General features: G+C 47.7%; 1 protein-coding gene across 1 annotated transcript in view; it reads right to left on the reverse strand.

Moving 5' to 3' along the window:
- Window positions 1-19,182, reverse strand: part of DNAJC2 (DnaJ heat shock protein family (Hsp40) member C2) — a 630,220-nt gene that overhangs the window by 139,908 nt on the left and 471,130 nt on the right. Inside the window, exon 13 of the mRNA XM_069628062.1 lies at window positions 3,015-3,199. Within this exon, the coding sequence (XP_069484163.1) occupies window positions 3,015-3,199 (185 nt within the window). The remainder of the gene's footprint in view (window positions 1-3,014; window positions 3,200-19,182) is intronic.

Raw genomic sequence — 19,182 nt, forward strand, 5'->3', positions numbered from 1 at the left:
GAGCCGGTTTGCCACATTCTGGTGTTTCTGCAGACTTGGCCAAAGTCACTTTGGTGGTGTCGCGCCTAGGGGCAAGGATACTTTCTATGCTGCTGGGGCCACCTTCACAGGGTTAGCTCCCTCAGCCATTGTTCGAGTAGCTGCCACCAACTCTATTGTCGACAACGATTTAACGTGGGCTGATTGGGTCGGCTTGGGCAGTTGGCCTTTTTCTTCTCCTCCGTCCGCGGCCACTCTGATTTCTCTTACAGTTTAGCCAGGGTAGATTTCCTTTTTGAGGAGGAGCTCAATTGCCGACTGTGTTACGCTCACCTGGCTCCCAAAAGGCGTTGATCGGAACTGGACAGCTGCGGTCTCCACCAATGTGACGCGTAGGGCCGAGATGACGGACTGGACTGGCCCACCTAGCTTCGTTTGCTTGGCCCGTAGGAATATTCTTCTGCAAATGTAGAAAGGGAATTAACCACCCATGGAGTTGAGTGTAAATCCCCCCACAGATCACCTTTGATGTCCCCTCTTATAGTCTCACCTGATGGTTTGAAAAGATGAGCTCTCCATCCTGCATTGAGCGCAGGGGCGCATTGATAACCAGTTGCTTCACTGGCTCGAAGGAATTGGTGAGTTCCAGAACTATATTGACTCAGAGATTCCCGGCAAGACGCCACAAGTATAAAGTTCGTAAGAGTTCAAATGCCTAACTTTCACTCTTGTCCGATTCCTTGCAGGTTGCAGCTTGACCCTAATGAAGAGTTCCTCGTGGCAACCGGTAGTATTCTGGTAAGGATTTGTATTTTCCAACACAGTTCGATAAAATAATGTCAATATGTAAACTGTTGCTTTCTCCCTTATTCAGGCGCTGAGAGAAAGTATGAAGTCTCGGGAATAATACCTCCGGCGGTAAAGTCAGGTAAGTCTATTGTGCTGAGGAGGGTTCCCCTTGTTAGTCCCTATGTTTCACCTTGCTGTCCTTTTGTTTCCCTTTAGGGGCCGGGGTTCGGTGAAGATGCATTGGAAGCTGCGCTGACCCGTGAAGAGGAATAGTACCCCCGGTGGTAAAATCAGGTAAGTCTATGGGGGCAACTAATATTCCTCTGTGTATTCCCTTGGCTCACCTTGCTGTTCTGGTCTTCTCCTTAGGTGCCGGAGTGCGGCGGGAACATGCAGGAGGATGCGGTGGAATGTGAAGATGCTGTGAAGGCCGGTGAGTTCAGCCCGGCGCTGCAGCAGGCGAGGCGACGCGCATAAAATAACTTCTTTCTTCCAGCTCGAAGGCGCGATGGATCGGGAATTCAAAGGTATTGCTCTTGTTCTAACCTTTTCTCCTTTTTTCTAGGAGCTCCAAACTCGAGGCGGGCGTGGCAGAAGGCTGGATGCAGACTTGCAGGCACGGTGAGCCTTACGCTGCTGGATACAGAATAACGCGAAGCCTGTGCTGCTCTTAGGGCGTGGTTTAAATATCTTCCAAAGTAGTCCCAGGTAAGTATTCCTCCCCAGCCCCGCCCGAGTAAAAAATACTCCCAAAGTAAAGTTGTCCCTTCCAAGCCTCTTTTGGCTTGGAGCTCTTGCAGCATGGTCTGCATCAGGTAAGTTTGCAGCATGGTCTGAATCAGGTAAGTTCTAATCTATGAGCCTGGCGCCTATGGCGCCAGGACTGACTCTCCAAATGAGCCTGGCGCCAGGACTGGACCCAAATAGCCCCTAGCAGGGGTTGTTGGGCTTGCTTAGGATAACTTGATGCCTGCTTCTGGGGTTGCTGTACTTGGTCTGGGTCCCCGGGGGTAGGCATCATGACAGGCTGGCAATGTAGGCAGAGGATGACGTCGATAGCGCACTATCCACCTGGGGACCTGCTTTTCGCAGCGACCCCCGTGGACTCAGACGTGTGGTTCTTGACCTCTTGGGCGCCTACGGATGAGGCGCCCTCAAAGGACTTAGAAGACCGCTCCCCGGACCGGCGGGTCCTGGGTGAGGCATGACCCTGCTTGGGGCACAGGGAAGAAGCCTTAGCGTTAAGCCAGGCCGCAAGTCTACTGTGCCGGTCCTTCCCAGTCTTCTTGGAGAACCCCATGCATATCTCGCACTCCACTTTCTTACGGTCTGGGTGCAGGCAGTAGGGGCATTGAAGGAGCATTGTCTTCCACAAAAACATTCTGTAGGCCGCACTTGGTGCTGGGCTTGAAGAGGGACCTCCGCTCCTTATCCTCCATCATGGTCAGAGGGCGTGAAGTAGGCCCGATGGCCTTCTGGAAACTTCGACGATCTTCACCCTTGAGGGGAGCTCAAATTCACTGACAATGGATCCCCTCTGTCAGCAGAAAAGAGCATACAGGCTCTTTTGGAACAAAAATAGAATCTTATTCTGTCGAAAAAACAAAAAAACATAGAAGTAGCTCACAGAGCAAACTGAAGCTTGCAGTAAAAATCTGAAAATGGCTGCCAGAGGGCTTAGGGAGAGGGCTGTCATTCGATGGGGGCAGTATGACCGTGAGGACATTGGTTCAAAGGAGAAAGACAGTTTGTAAGTGAAAGTGAAACTGTTTTTTCATTTACCAGGGACTCCCAGCCTGACGGGGAATATTCATGAGCATGTGAATCTATGCCAGACCCCATGCTGGAGAATGTCTAGTGCTATTATATAACCTGTGAATAGCTCTTAAAAAGCAAGCCACGGAAAGTGAACAATTATTTTGGTGTACATTGATCTAACAAACAGGGCTATCATGCATGAAATATAGCAAGACGTATGTGTTTTAGGGCATGGAAAAGGATATTAAAAACATGAAATTGGAAGGACTATTAGACAGCTTGTGCATCGCAAATGATCACTCTGACTGAATAATGGAAGTAAAGATTAAATATGTGGGATACTCCACTGGTTAAGCTTTTCAAGACTTAAAGGAACATTCTAGGTGTGCAATCCGAAATTACATCCATCTAAATGAACATTCGACGAAATGGCCAAAGATGATACAACCATATGCCCTTATAACATTTAAAGTGTAATGAAAGAATACCTTGCATTTGTCCCAGCTGGGAAAAGGTTTACGGCTTTGATTAATAACTGCAAGTCATCTTCTGAGTAATGTTTAGTGCTCCCTCCGCCGCCACCAGAGGACTGATCTGAGCTCTTTGATGCCTGGCGCATACGAGCCTCTGCTTCCTCTTTCTCTTTCTTTATCTGTGCATTTACTTCCTGGATCTGCATGAAATTAATTTAATATTAGGTGTAGAAACCTGTTTTGAGCATAGTATCAAAACTTACAATCCTAAAAGAAAAGTGTCTGCACTATCAATATTTTCATTTTTGCTAATCCATTTGCTGATCAAATTGGTTAAACTTTTCTTCCACATAGAATCTCTCAAATTGACAATTCAGTTTGGTTAAAATGCATGAATTAATCCTCTGCAAATTTGAGCCAGGATTACAGTATTTCTAAAGAAAAAGATGTTTAGGGGCAGACATTGGTTCAGAAGACCCGCACAAATTAAGATACAATGAATAAACAGAATTACTATGCATATTGAGTACCGAAAAACAGTACCTAAGAAATAGTCCTCCAACGTTTGCCCATGCTCAAAATCACCCTCCAGCATCTCCTGCCCCTTTGTTGTAAATGTTTTTATCCACTGCTAATTAATCTGATGGGGTTTAGATTGGTAAAAAGGGCATTTTAAAACTGACAACACAGTAGTCAGCCTTGTTACGAGGCATTTTATATCCGGTGCGTCACAAACGAAGAGCCTAAAGCTTAATTAGTATTTTGGAGCCCAGTTCATTTAAGCCCACTTCGTCAATGCATACCGTTAACAGACAATGTGGGGTGTAGAGAAAACGGATGCTGCCAATAACCTCAATCGTACAATTCTTTTGGATGCTGCCAATGCTATTTGCTTAGATCAATTTCCAAAATTCAGCCCTGGGGGGGAGCTCTGTTGCTTCCTGAAGCTAGGCCCGTGCTCAATTAATACCCAAATAATAACAATATTTATGCTAAATAACAAAGACACTAAGAGGTTAGCCAAACCCAATCAAGAGAGGTGGTGAGCAAGAAGTGTGCGAGTGGTCTAGGGCTAAGAGTCCACACAGAGCAACACTTAATTCAAGTTAGACAGTAAGTATAAAGAAATACATTTATTTATTAGAAGTTTAGGTACACACTAAGAATATGAAAATCACAGGTAGTATGTCAATCAAAAACACTTACACATATACACATTCCCCTTAGAAACAGAATTGCATATTAATTAGTTGCCAATGCAATACAGGTGAGCAGTCAGTTGCAAGGAGAAAATAGGTAGCACCAACACAAGAACAGCTTCCATCATTTATAGGTACCACCCTAAGTTCATATGGGGCCTTGTGCCAAAGTCAAGTTCTTAACCCCCACCCCCCCCCCCAGCCCCCTCTTCGACCCCCTAACTCTGATTCTTCCAGATGGCACTGCAGATCTTCCGGAATTCGTTGTGGGCACAATTTGCTGCCCTTGGTTCGGGTGAGGAAGGCCCACGGCTCGCAGGTGTAGAGGTCACTTTTTGGGACAGGAGTTGGTCGCGTTGAACAGCAAATGGTTCCCGTCAGCTTCCAGAAGGTGGCCCCATATGAAGAAAAGTTGCAGACTTCTGCGAGATTGAAGGAGGATTGTTCCAGGAAAGGTTACCACGGTCAGGCGGTGACAGGCAATCATACAGCAGCTAACACAGAAGCTGGCCCGGCATAGTTTCCCTTGAAGTGAAACAGCTTCAGTGTCGAAATTGGGCTTGGCTACTGGATAGTTGGGGTGTCCGGTCAGTGTGAACACAGTCCAGGACAAAGATGGAACCAAGACAGCAGGAACCAGATGAAGGACCCACTTTAAATATCCCAGACAGAAGAGGGCACCGCAGAAGCGACAAAAAGCATTAAAGAAACCCAGCAAGCAGGTTAGAGGAAGTTCAAGTATAGCCTAGTCAGCAGAAATGGCCCCACAACACAGAGCAGCTGGAGACATCCCCCTAAGGAGCAGGGGGCGAGGCACGCAGCAGCATGACACCCAGGTTCTAGGAAGGCAGCAGAGAAGCCTCAAGCTTCGGTCCAGCGGACACTACAAGGACAGGAATACTACTAGTACAATATTGGAGGCTGCAGGCATGCAAAAGCAGAGCCTTATAGTGTCTCTCTCATATACACAAACACACAGTAACCCGGCCCACCAATCCACAACCCTGCACCGTTCAAAGTTTAGGTGACCATTTATTACTCAATGGCATGTCAAAGAGTAGTCGGGGATATCCACATGCAGTTAAAACCCAACCTCAGTCACACAAAAGGTATCTGGATACGTTAAGTCCAGAGTCTATCTAAATAGAACCACCATTGTGGTCATTCCTCATGGCCCATTCAAACAAAGAATTACCACAAAGTAAAATGGCTGGGAAATACGACGTTAAAACAAAATATACAGCTACTACCAGTCTACTTGCCAATGCACTTTATTGACAGGTTCTCTCAGCCAGCAACAAAATGTTGAGCTCAATAAGCAACCATGCCCTGGTAGTCCTATGGACAATCATGGGCACCACACCAAAAAAGAAGTTCCCACTGCAGGGGAGATGCAGTAGAAGTAAATCAGTGTGGTATTTCAGCCCTTGAGATATGAAGCGCGACGCAAGAACCAGTCTGGACTTCGCAGGTAACAAACAGGTGAGGCTTTAGTCATAGCAGATGTTACAGCAAGTAAAAGGTTAAGACATTACTGGAAAGACAACCACCATCGAATAGTTCCCATCTTGCCTTTCCCTAACCATCATCCCGAGAACTCTCACACAGAAAACACTCCTCATTCTAACCTGCATTTCACAAGCACCCAGCCTCTCTGTACATCCATCTCAGGCACTTGGGTACATGACATGCATTACTCACAGTAATAGCATTTCTGATGATTGTATCCGCTTAGATTCACATGCTGTACATATGGTCCGACATCCAGTGGTAACTGCAGAGTATTGCATCTCGTCTTTGGGGGACGTCGGCATAGGTGTGTCTGTAACACTATCCCCATCGTGACGTGTAGTGTACCCAAAATCCCTCACGCGCAGATGTACCTCCAATTGTATTTTTTCTGCCATGAGGGAGCCCAAGGCTATTCTGAGTGAGTACATAAAGAGAGAAAGTAGTAAGATGTCTATGTTCCTTCCACTTGAGCAGGGAGGCAGGGTGGACGCATGTGAATCCAAGTAGATACAATAATCAGAAATGCGATTACGATGAGCAATGCATGTCTTCTGATGCTTGTTAATCTGCTTAGAATCACATGCTGTGCATAAACTAGCAAGCAGTACCCAGAGTGGAAGGTGGGTTATGAGAAGGAACAGTAGTGATAAGATGTCTTAATACTGCTTGTCCCACCTGAGAATCAGATCTAGAATGAGTGTCTAAGCAACAGTGTTTTGTAAAGGTGTGTACAGAACTCCAGGTTACCGCTTTGCAAATGGACTTAAGGGGAACATTTGCAATGAATGCTATGGAAGCCCCAGTGCCCCGAGCAGAGTGTGCTCTAGGCTTAAAGGAAAGTTCTCTCTTAGCAAGAGTATAACAGTGTGATGCACCTTGAGATAGCTGATTGAGAGACAGGATCCCCTTCTCTACCAGCTGCCACTGAAATGAAAAACATTTTGTCTTCCTCAGTCGTTTTTTTCTTTCCAGGTAGAACATGACTGCCCTGGGCACATCTAGTGTGTGTAGGCTTCTTTCGGCCATGCTAGTAGGATTCTAGAAGAAAGTGGGTAGTTCCATTGATTGGTTCACATGGAACTTAAAGATGAATTTTGGTGCAAATCTGGGATGAGTGCGCACAGACCCACTGTATCCCTGTGAACTGTAACAAAAGGGACTAGAACTGAAAGGGCCTGTAGTTCGCTAACCCTTCTACTAGAAGCGATAGCCAATAGGAAGGCCGTTTTGTAAGTAAGGTCTTTTAGACTTGCTTTAAGCATTGGCTCAAAGGGAGACCCCATGAGTCTGGTTAAAACCACATTTAGATCCCATCCGGGAGCTGGGTTAGAAATGGGGGAGGGTGAATTCTTTTAACCCCTTCCATAAAAGTCTTAATAACAGGTATTTTCCACCACAACACTTTCTGTTGCGACGTAGTGTAGGCTGATAGAGCAGCTAGAACCAAACCCGAGTCTAACAAATGAGTTCGGTATAACACAATGTGGATAGGCAAACAATCAATGGGATTGACGCCCTTGGTCCTACACCAGATGACAAAGCATTTCCACTTACTGGAATAGCATTAACGAGTGTTAGGTTTTCTAGCCTCACTGAGTATGTCCATGCATCTTTGAGGGAGTTGAAGGTGCCCAAACTATGACGTCGGGAGCCAGGCCGCAAAGTTCAGAGTTTGCAGGCATGGGTGTAGTGTCCCCCTCTGTCCTGGGACAACATGTTGTACGGGCAGGGTAGTTTCACGGGGTGGGGTGGGGGGATTGTGGGGGGGTGTATGGGGAGAGAGACATTTCCATCAGATGAGCGAACCAGGGTTGGCGGGCCCACATTGGGGCCACAAAGATCATGGTAACTGGTTCCTGGTGCATCTTGTGCACTATATTGTTGAGTAGGGGGGGGGCGTAGACAAATTTCCCTGACCATGTTATACAGAGTCCGTTCCCCTGGGAGCGGTTCTGGGGGTACGTGGAGGCGTAGTCTTGGCATTGGGCGTTCTCCTGAGTTGCGAACAGGTCGATCTATGGGAAGCCCCATTCTGCGAAGACGTTGGAGACTATGTCTTTGTGCAGACGCCATTCGTATTCTACCCGCAGTGGAAAATCTCTGCTGAGCATGTCTGCTAGAAGATTGAGTTCTCCTGGAACGTGTTGTGACAGTAGGAACTTCTTCTGTCTGGGAGCCCACATCCAAATGTTCTGGGAAAGCTTGGAAAGCCCTGGAGAGTGTGTGACCCCTTGTTTGTTTAGGTAATACTTGGCTCTGGTACTGTCTGTCAGGACCAAGACTGTCTTTCCATGTAGCTGTGTCTGAAAGGCCTTCAGTGCTTTGAATACCACTAGCAGCTCTAACAGATTTATATGGTTGGATGCTACTTGTGGGAACCACACTATGTGCTGTCTGCTGAAGCAGGTGAGACCCCCCACCCCGTTAGAGATGCGCCTGTCGTGAGAGTGGATTCTACTGCAGGAGTGGTGAAGGTCTTTCCCTTCAAGAGGTTTTCCCTCGACCATCACTGCAGAGAGAGAACGAGTGCTGGCGAGACAACTACCAGATCTTCCCATTGTCCGCTGGCCTGACACCACTGGCTGTTGAGCCACTCTTGCATGGGACGCATGCGCAGCCGCGTGCGGGGAACTAAATAAATGCATGACACCATCATAGCTAGCAAGCCCATGGCCTTTCGTACCGTCACTTCCCGACTGGCTACACATTGAGGGATCTGAGAAAACATGTTCTGAACCCTCTAGTTGGAAGGGAAGACAAGGCCATCCTTTGTCTGAATCAGAGCCCCTAGAAACTGTTTGATGTGGCTGGGGGGTCTAGGCTGGATTTCTTCTTGCTACGACTGCCAGGACCTTCGTAAACACCATTGGCACCGAGGCAATGCCGAAGGGGAGTAACCTGAATTGATAGTGCCTGTCCTCTATCATGAACCTTAGATATTTTCTGTGTGCTGGCAACATTGAAATATGAAAGTATGTATCTTTCATGTCCAATGTTGCCATGTAATCCCCCTGTTTCAACAGTGGGGGATTTACTTCCTACAGGGTTACCATACGTAACTTTTGAGGTGTGACAAATTTGTTTGCTGGGTGCAAGTCTAACACAGGGCACATGGTGAGGTCCTTTTTGGGTACAAGGAAGTGCACTGAATAAATACCCTAGTTTACCTGAACAATAGGGACGGCTTCTATGGCGTCCTTTCCCAGAAGTGCCTCTACTTTTATTAGGATTTGCAGATGGTCTGTGTGATTTGTTGCTGGGATTTAAGAGTCTTGTGCTCTTTTTTGGCAGTCTCTAGAGCATTGTCGACTACTTTACCAAAGAGATTCGACCCCTCAATAGGTTTGTTAATAAGAGCTGCTTGGGTGTCCAGCTTGAAGCCTGAGTTCCGGAGCCAAGAGTGTCGTTTGAGCAGGGTGCCCCGAGCTAAGGATCTTCCTGCTGTCTCTGCAGTCTGATTGTTTTTTAGTACATTTTGGTTGACCTGCCTGGCCTCGGCCACGATGGCGAGTAATTTGGTTTTTGCGGGTTCAGGCACCTCCTGGAGACTTCCTTGCATAAGCTTCCACTGTGCATCTGCTTAACTGGCAAGCAAAGTAGTGTTGTTTGCTATGCGCGTGGTAAAAGCAGATGCCGAGGTAATTCGCTTACCTAAGGCATCCAATCTTTTTGACTCCTTATCAGGAGGTGCCTCTCTCATAGCAAGGGGTACTCACGCCCGTTTCCGAGTGGTGGTAACCACTAGGCAGTTGGGGGTGGCGTGGCCTTTAATATATGTAGGGTCAGTAGGCGATGGCCGAAATAATTTCTCCACTCTTGGATTTACTGCCCTAGTCTGGGTTGGTGTGACCAGGGAAAGAGCCAATCTCTCCTTGATGGAACTCAGGAGAGGTATGGCTTGGCTGGAGGGGGGTTTTTCTTTAGGAATATCCTTCACAAAATCTTGTTCAGGTAGGGCCTCCTGGGTGGCGATTTTAAAATCTGCCGCCTTGCTTAAAATAGCATTGAATGTCATTTGAATCCAAACATAGGACATCCGTGTCCTGGTCTTGATTAGGGAGTTTCCATGGTTCCGTCTCCACCTGGTGAGTGTCCTCCCAGCCTTCTGTGGCATCCGCCTGGTCATCCACAGTTTAGTCTTGTAGGAAGGTAGTCTCCTCTTCCTCATCATAAATGTCCTGATAAGTGTCCATCTGGATCTCATCTTCTGGGTGGATAGAAGTGAACTGTTCTTGAGAAGCCCCAACATTTCTAGGAAATTTAGGAACAGGCACAAAGTGAGGATCCTCCCGAGGTCCCTTGGGGGTAGGCTGCTCTGAAAGAGAAACAAACTTTTCCTAACGGTCCACGCACCCTTCAAATCTTTCTTTGGTCCATCTAGATGAACCAGAAGGGTCAAAAGTGGAAATTGTTCATTGCAGAGATTTATCAATGGACATACATGATTTGAGTGATCATCAACAACAAATTAAAATTGGGGCATGGCCAGCAGCCGAACGATGGAGACTTGAGCTTTTACCGCTCCCGCACCGCCGGCCAGATCCTGCACTCATCCTGCCTAAAATGCCCCAAATCACTTCACTGATGCATGAAATCCTGCTGCATCGACTCGTGTAGGAGCGGAGCAGAATCAGAGCGGGACTCTGAGTTTATGGCGAGCGAAAGGTGAGGACTCAGATGCGTACAGCTCCCAAGATGGGCGCCGTGGTTGTGCTGTAGACGGAGGCCGCGGCACGAAAACGTGGGTGCCAGCCGGCGGGAGAAGTAAAGTAGGCACCACCTGCAGGACGGAGGAAAACCGGAATACACACAACCTTCGACCTGCTGCTGACGGAGAAGCCGAGGTGCCGCTGGGGACAGACTTCGCTGCTCCCCCGCCGCGGGCCGGCCCTGCCGCGGAGCACCGCGGCAGTGCTCCTGCTCCCAGAGGCGATCGCTGGCGACTCACTCCCCCTGATCCTGAAAATTGGCATAAGTGAGCAGGGGGATCCCACCATAAGTGGCTGGAGAGATACGCTAAGCCCCCGCCAGCACTCTCCCTTTTGCGCCGCAATCTGCTTCTGTGGCGCTGTTACAGTACGTGGTGGGGGCCAACAAAGACCACCAGGACCCATAACAAGATCGCGGGTGCTCCGCACAGCCTAGAGCGCCTGCTGAAGTCCCCTCAATCCTGAAATACAGATCCTGCCGCCCTGCACCCGACAGAAAAACAGAGCGATAAGGAGCGGGAGGTGGAGAGGGGGTGCCAAGGAAGCGAGACCCCCTGCTGCTTCCGCATGATAAAGTAAATCCGGCGGTTCTGCCGTACCCTCCTGCAGCTGAGGACAGGCACCGTACAAATGACCCAAGAGACGCTCAAACAAAGCACGCCACTGGTGGTGGGTGACAAGCAGAGGGCCCTCCCCAAGCCCTACACAGGCGATACTGGACCCTGAGACGGGGGAGAGACCGCCCGAAACTCTGGCGTCAACCCTGCAGAGCCAGCGCGCCGCAACACCACGTGCACACATCCGAAAAGGGTCTACTGGTGTCATCCATAGATACCCACACAAACCTCATCAAATCGCCTAAATCAGGCAAGTGCGCCACAGAAAGAGACTGCACAAATAACCGCACGTAACTGCTCCAAATATACTGTTGCAGCCCACAGCAAAAGCACACCACAGCAGACGAAGCTCTGCGGCCTGTGGTCACCCCAGTCACAAGACGAAGGCGGAATATCGGAGGCACATCTGTCACAGATTCACAAGATCATTATCCACACCGCACCAAGACCCAGTGAAATTACGCCCGGCGCCCCGGAAACATCTGCCTATCCAATCGGTCCCCACCTTCCCCCTCCAAGCAGGGCACAAACCTCCAGCCCCACCATACCAAATAAGCAAAATGGGGAAAGACAAACCCAGGAAAACCTCTACACAAAGCAGAATCGAGCAATATGCAACCACATCAATGACCCGCTCCCCAGAACGGCTGCCATCAACCGAAACAGACTGCATGGAAGATGTTATCTCCCTCAGAGACATAATGAGTGGCATTGCCAGCTCTAGAACATCTATGGAGAAAAAGATGGACAGTATTGGCGCGGATGTGTCCCTATTAAGACATGACCTACAAAAGCTAACCTCAAGCATGGGAAAGGAGGAGGCACGGATCTCGGAAACCGAAGACAACTTACGAGGGGTGAATCACCACATGTCCGGCATGCTAGCACGTATCAAAATCCTGGAATCAAGAGTGGATGACAAATTAAAATTGAATGCTAAAAATGTCCTGTCAAAGTCTCTCCCCCTCTTTCTCTCCCTCTTCCCCTCCCTCTCCCTCTCTCTCTCCCCCTCTGTCTCTCTGTCTCTCCCTCCCTCTCTCCCTCTCCCCCCCCACTTGGTTTATAACCCCCAACCCCCTGCCCATCAGTTTTAATCCTTTACCCAACTCCCCATACATATATTTTGCTAAGAAAATCTGTATTTAGGGTTTGTTTAAAATGTATTTTGTTATTCTCAGTTTGTTAATCTCACTGGATACCAAGTGAAAGTCGCTCACATTCTGTGGGGGTCTGCTTTTCTTTCTTGTGTTGGCCGAGAGTTTTTGGTGTCATCATCCTGTCAGGATGGTGAGGTCTAAGGTGGTCCCTTATACCTGTCAAGGCTCGACTCGAGGGGCCGAGAGCTTCAAAGAAGTTGCACTAAGCCTGTTTGGAATCTCAAAGGATGAGTAGCAGAAAACAGTGCTGCCACAGTCTCCATAAATAAAGTCGGAGCAGGTGTTCTCCGAGGTAAATTGCTTCTATTCTGGCACCTCCAGGATTTTCTTCCCGACCTCAGCTATCTTATGTCTCGTGTCTCTTCACCTTCTCACTCTCCTAGAGCCAACATCTTTCAATTTCCCTCTTCCTTCTCAGTGCTCCCATCAACAGGGTGCCAAACTAATCCTTTCTTTCTACCTCTCCTTTCTCTCCAGATTTTGTGCTCACCTTGTCCTCCTCTTATTTTGCACGTTCTTCACTTTCTTCATGCCACCTTATTGTAATTCTGGCACTCCTTTCCTTTAAGTGTCTTTCGTCTAGTCTTCCTTTGTTCTCTTCTTTTCAGAACTACATTTTTTTCTTTGCTTCTTTTGCACTTCCTATATTCGTCCCCTCTTTTCTGGTCCCTCCTTTCCTTTTCCTCCACTCTTAATGTCACCCTATTTTCTTGCATTTTTCCCTCCATTGTTTCTATGGAACCCCTCCACCCCCCATCTTTTTTCTTTTTTTTTTTAACCGGTTCTGACTTTGAGGAGAAGAAAGGCCTTCAGCTTCACTTCCCCTGCCTTTCGCTCATTTTTATGGAGAAATTGATCACTCTTTCATACTAACAGTACTGGGAAACCAGGTTTCCCTTTTTGTCCTTTACTTTTGTGTTACTTTTTAACATTGCACACATCTTACAATGCAGTGCAAAGGGCATACCTTTGTATCACCCTAGTCTTTTACACATGTTTTGTTTGGTTAATTATCTGTGCCTAAAGAAAGCTGGTGGCAGCAATTACATTTTTACCAATTGTGCGGTAGTCCTAGTGTTCACAGTCGCTTTTACAGTGTATGGCTACTGAATGTGGCTAGTACCCTAAAATGGCCACAAGATTTGGCGTGTTCTTTGCCAATATTGTTGTTTGGTGTTCTTCCTGCCTTGCCAGGTCAAGAAATCCTATATAAAGTCATGCACTCGCCAGAGAGAGAGACAGAGAGAGAGACAGAGAGTGAGTGAAGTGCGAGTAGAGAGTGATGGAAGTGTGTGTGTGTGTGTGTGTGTGTCTCTAAGGAAGTGGGTGGGACAGTCTGATTTCACTCCACAACTGTGGTGCCAGTGATTATAGGTGGTATAGGTGTGAGGCATGAATGAAACCAAGAGCTGTCCCTGATTGGACAACTACTGGTTGTTTGAATCGTGCAGATCCTTACCATTGGTGGTCTTGAACTTGCTTACAGGCTGGATTTTGGATAAGAAGATGACGCCTGCAGCCATTTCTGGATATCCGCGTTGGAGCCAACAAACCCTCGCAGAAGAACAGGCGACTGAAGATCCGAAAGACACCCAAAGAGGGCCGCCATCCGTTCCTGCATCTGGTCCGGTGAAGCCCTGTTGGAATACTTGCTCTGCAAAGGCCCTGTGCGGTGCTTCAACCCCTGGACTGGTGGTACCAACCAGTCTCGACATTTTCAGGGATCCAGCTGTCCTGAGCCTTCGGAAATGTCCCTGGACCACCCGCTGGACTGACCAGCTCTCCAGTGGGCTACCACGCTAAAACCGTTGTCATTCCGTGTTTGCAGTCGGAATGTTGGTGGCAGCCAGCTGTTAAAGGCAATTTTACAAAGGTCCGCCTGAGGTAGGACTGTAGAAGACTCACTGTTAGGAGTACCGGGCTCCAACTGTTAGGTTTGGCCTGAACTACCCAAAAGGTTTGCTAATAAAGGACGAGCAGCCAGGCTTAGTCGAGGAGGCAGCAGGAATGTTGTTGACTACAACCTTTGAGAACACTTATGGTCAAGGAAATACTCACTGTAGTATTATAAAAAGACATTGGCGGACAAACTAGGGGGAAAAATACAGTATGACCTGGCAACTATTTTGGCATAACATAAAGAGCAACAACTATGGCTCCAGTGGCTTATTACCAGCACTAGTAATGGTAAGGGGGTGCCGGGTGATAGTAATCAGGCTCCTGCACCACAAAGGGCAGCCGTAGTGGCAGATGCAATATTTAAACAATTGTCAGAGCCCTCAGATCAGAAGGGCGCGAGAGCTGGTTTACCAATTAACACACAGAGGGGCTGCCTACCAGGAGAGAATTACATTGAGTAACAGGGTGTCATACCCATGTACCGATATCCAGAGAATAGTAGTAGATAATGCTGCTGGCGCGGTGCCGAGGTGCAGCCTGGGGAATTTAATGAATACTTAAAGAGTAAAGCAGGTTTTTGAGGATGGTTCTCAAAACCAAACATTCAGTATTTTGAGGGGTGCCCGATCTTCGGATACCATACTTGAACACTCTCGGCACGGGTGTTTGTGCAACAGAAAGATTTGGGTGGTCCCGGTAACTGAGGGTCAATGAACTATCCTCTGAGTCTTAGTCAAGAAAACAGAATAAAATTGGAATGTTTATTTCGAGAAGCTCAACCTGTTGTCATGAATAGAAAGAATGTTCTACTTCTCTCCGCAGAGATCCCCCATCTGCGAGCCATATCCACTGACATTTCGAGAGTTGATGTTATACAAAATGCCTGGGTGGAATTGGTCACTCTGAACATAAGATCTAAAATAGTCCTTGATGTAATTATTAAAGAAGCCCCCTTATTGCGTCAACTGGGATTTGATGTGACACTATACGTTCTCCTGTCGTAGCCAGTGTTATGTCAAAGTTGTCAGGCTGGGATTCCTCATTCAAGAGACATGTTAACTGGGATACACAAGTGGGATCGTGTTAGGCGGGAAGTAGGTTCCCTGTAGTGTAGTGAACCTACAACACTTAAGGAAACAGACTGGTCTTGGTTTTCGCATGCCTTGTGTGTAACCGACCACAGGGCCTTACCCGGTGACTGGCCTCTAACAAAAATTTGAAGTTGGTTTGTTGGAACTCAAGAGGGTACTCACAATTGTATGAGAATAATACTCTGGGTTTATAGTTGAAAAACGATGACATCATTTTGCTGCAAGACACGTGGGTGAGGACTGTTAGGAGAGTTTACCTAAAGTCTACCAACAGGTGAGACACTATAAAACTATTCCTTGGCATACAGGCCCCAACTCTTTGTATAAGTCTGTACTACTCAAAGGTTTGGTAGAATGGCAGAGCAGCCAGTTTTATCTTATGGGGAGGATGTGAGCTGTAGGTAAGTACAATGAACTCGGTCAATACATAGGCCCAAAGAAACTCTCACAGACTTGTAATTATGGAAAAATAGACATTTATTTTACATACACAAGGCAACGTTATATTGAGGTATGCAAGTACTATGCAAACTAATCAATACAATAGAAAACATCAGCAACACTTTTTCAGGTGAGTAAACCAATAGCAATGGTATGTACCATTCACAAACACAATTCTATGATAATTTACTTCACTTATTCAGCACCAGTAATAGCAATATACTACTTTGTAATAATGTTCAATGATTACAATACTTTAACAGTTAAATCTCTAACTAGTGGTCTTCAGAGTCAGGGGAGGAGAAGGGGTGCAAAGTGATGTGCAGCAGCAGAAAACGATAGTGCCACAGGATACTACAATTACTTTCAATTAGGATGCTTTGGTAAAATAAAAAAAAGCTACTAGGTACCTTGGAAAGGACTCCCTATAGGCACACAAGCCTTGGGCCTAGGCAAGTGGTATGGGTGAAACCTCAAACACCAGATACAGCACTCCTGTAACACAAGAGCAACAATTTGTCATGATCTCTGCTTCCAAAAGGTCAGGGTTTTCCCAACTCCCTTGGAAGCAGACCCATAACCCAGGTTCCGAGTGCCAACCAGTCCCAATTGGGACCTTTTGGACCCAGTCCTGGCGCCAGTGGCACCAGGCTCATAAATATGCCCAGTCCCAGCGCTGGAAGCACCGGGCTCATAATGCTTGGGTGGACTTACCTGCAGCAGACCATGCTGCTTACTTGCCTGCCAGTTGAGCCTCTGATCCTCTTCTGTTTGGAACGACTTTTCCTGTTGGGTGGGGCAGGAGCCACTCCCTAGATTCAGAACACTGGAACTCTTCTGGAAAGCAGGAACTCTTTTCTTACCTAGGCGTGGCTGTGGAAGGAGACACCTAAGCACTACAGGAGGCTATTTAAACCACACCCGATGGATGAATCTTGCTTTGCGTTATTCTGCATCCTCTGCAGCAGAACGCTCATCGTGTCTTCTGCATCTGATCCTGGGCCTAAGGAAAAAGGCTTACCATCCTGAATCCAGTCTTCAGCAACACCTATAAAGACAAGAAAGAACAGGTTAGCATTACGGTCTTCAGTGACAGCGCTTCACTTACCTGGTCCATCGGCTGTCACCAACGCCTCGCGCTGCATTCCGGCATCTGAAAGACAAAGGCTTACCTACTCTTCGTGCGCTCCGGAGGTCTTCACACTGCATTCCGGCATCTGAAAGACAAAAGCTTACCAACTCTTCGCACGCTCCGGAGGCCTTCGGCGCTGCATCCCGCATCTGAAAGACAAAACAAGGTGCGTTTAAAGACATTGGGGAACTTTAATACTCACGTGCCATTACTCCTTTCCACATCTAACCCAGTGGGTATTCCGGCACCCTGCAGCCGCTCCGAACTTGTACCTGCAAAATAAAAAGACAGTTAGAGCGCATCGTGAAGCAGGCAACAAGCGCTTACTTACGTGCTTCCAGGCGCTTCTATTCATCACACGGGCTCCATCTTCAACTCACTTCAGCCCGTCATCCGCCATCGCCGGAACCCTGCAAAACAAGAGACATCATTACTAAAGACTTTAAAGACATTAGAATTACTCGAAACTTACCGTTCGTGCAGTAAACGACGGACAGCAGTCCTCTGAAGTCAAGAGGCCTGCTCCCCTTATCCAGTGAAGAAACTGGTTACAGCACCCTGCCCCGAGGCAGATGGAGAGCACAGCGTTCACTTACCTAAGGTGAGAGCGTTAACCTTTGGGGTTCTACAGGAGAAGAGAAAGGGAAGAAGAGAGAGACATTCAATAACCCAGTTCCTTAATCCCATATTTTCTATCTGCAGACATCTTACCCTTCGAGTCAGACATACAGTGCACAGAGGTCCAGCCCAAAGAGACAGCCGTTTGTTACACATCACCTTTGAAGATACGGTATACGCACAGTCAAGACCGGCGCCTCTACGGGAATCAGGTGAGCGTTACACAATTTGGCTTGATGCAAGTACTACCCCGAACCCCACAGAACCTGGAGGACTGTTGAAGAAGATGCAGCTGAATTCTTTTCTATGCACCGGTGGACCCAGTCTGCCTTTCCTTGGTCGTGATGACTAAAGGAGGGACTCTAGAACGGATGTCGCGGCAGCAGTCGAGAGAAAGGACACTCAGCAAGGAATTGTTCATACTTCCACGTCATTCTGGGGTTTTGACGTACAAGTTCCAATATTGAACGATCACTGCCCAGTCAATCCGTCTCGATTCTCCAGTACTGCACTCTCCCGAGGGAACTTTGAGGAGGGGGATCTTGTCTCTGGAGGTCCAACTGGAGCTCACCAAAATTCTGGGAGGATTCGTCCATGGGAAGGCTATGCACTGCAATTGTGTCGGGGGTCCAATGGTTTTGGCGGTTTTACAAACCTCGAAGGTCACTGCATGTCGGTGGATGGCTCGTTCTGCAGGTCGTCTTATGGCTAACTGGTCCCACCAGCCATAGGGAAAGAGACGTCCTCTTCGGAGCTCCTCTATCGATTTGAAAACTGGGTTAGGACAGCAGTGGTCTCTTCACGGTTATTGGAAAGGTCTGCTGGTGCCTCTGATCATCTTCTGCTTCGGATCTTCTGTTCCAGTGGTCGACCTGCCTTCTGCCACAGGAACCTCACCTTTTAATCAGGATTTCCCATTGATCCTCTGCAAACTCTCCCTGCAGTTTACAGAAAGGGTCAGTCCAATCAGGACAGCCAGCCCTCCAGTAGGAACTGGTTCCTTTCAGGCACATCGGCAGACAAAGGATAGCAGTGTTCTGGGATCCTCCCATGCTACCTGTCCTCGCAGACACACTGGACCCTCGGCGGGCTACACAAAGTGTTCCAGCCGAAGACAAAACTTACATCAAGACCTCCCCTTCCAAGAATGGCAGAAGGAGGACCAAGAAAGAACAACCACACAAGAAATGGAAAAAAAAGAAAGGCGCTACCATGTTGGAACACAGGTGACCCTCCTGTGCATAGACGCAGCAGTGAATAAAGCCTGTGGTAGAAAACTGTGCAAAAGTCTGCAGAACATGTCCACTGCCACCAGCCATAACTATAGGGTTGTTACTGTAACTCAAACGTTACAGGAGCAGAGAGAAGGGGACTACTAGATATCCCTTCAGCACACCACATAAGGTGATGTGTGCTGATCTCTCAAAAGAAAAATCTAGGAAGGTAATAAGGTATCCCGCTTTACTTAAGAATCGTATTTCTTTGAAGAACATCAAAGAATATAAAAAGGAGTGCATCAATGGCTCCCAGCAACACTGCACAGAGGGTGCTGTGGGCTGCAAAAGTGAAACACACATGCCTTTAAAAAGTTATGGAGGCACGCACGACTCCATAAAATAGAGTAAGAATTAACATTATTCACTGCAGTGACTAGAATACTCAGTCCCCTTTCTCCATCCTTGTATTGAATTAGCTTCTACTGTAAATTCAGTATAACGCGGAGGGCGCGGCCTCGAGCGTGGGAACGCCCCGTCCTTCCGCACCTCACCTCAGTCCCTTTTGAACACATCAGACGCTTAGAAACTTGG

The sequence above is a fragment of the Ambystoma mexicanum genome, chromosome 12 (assembly GCF_040938575.1).
Source record: "Ambystoma mexicanum isolate Mex_15411 chromosome 12, UKY_AmexF1_1, whole genome shotgun sequence".
NCBI lineage: Eukaryota > Metazoa > Chordata > Amphibia > Caudata > Ambystomatidae > Ambystoma > Ambystoma mexicanum.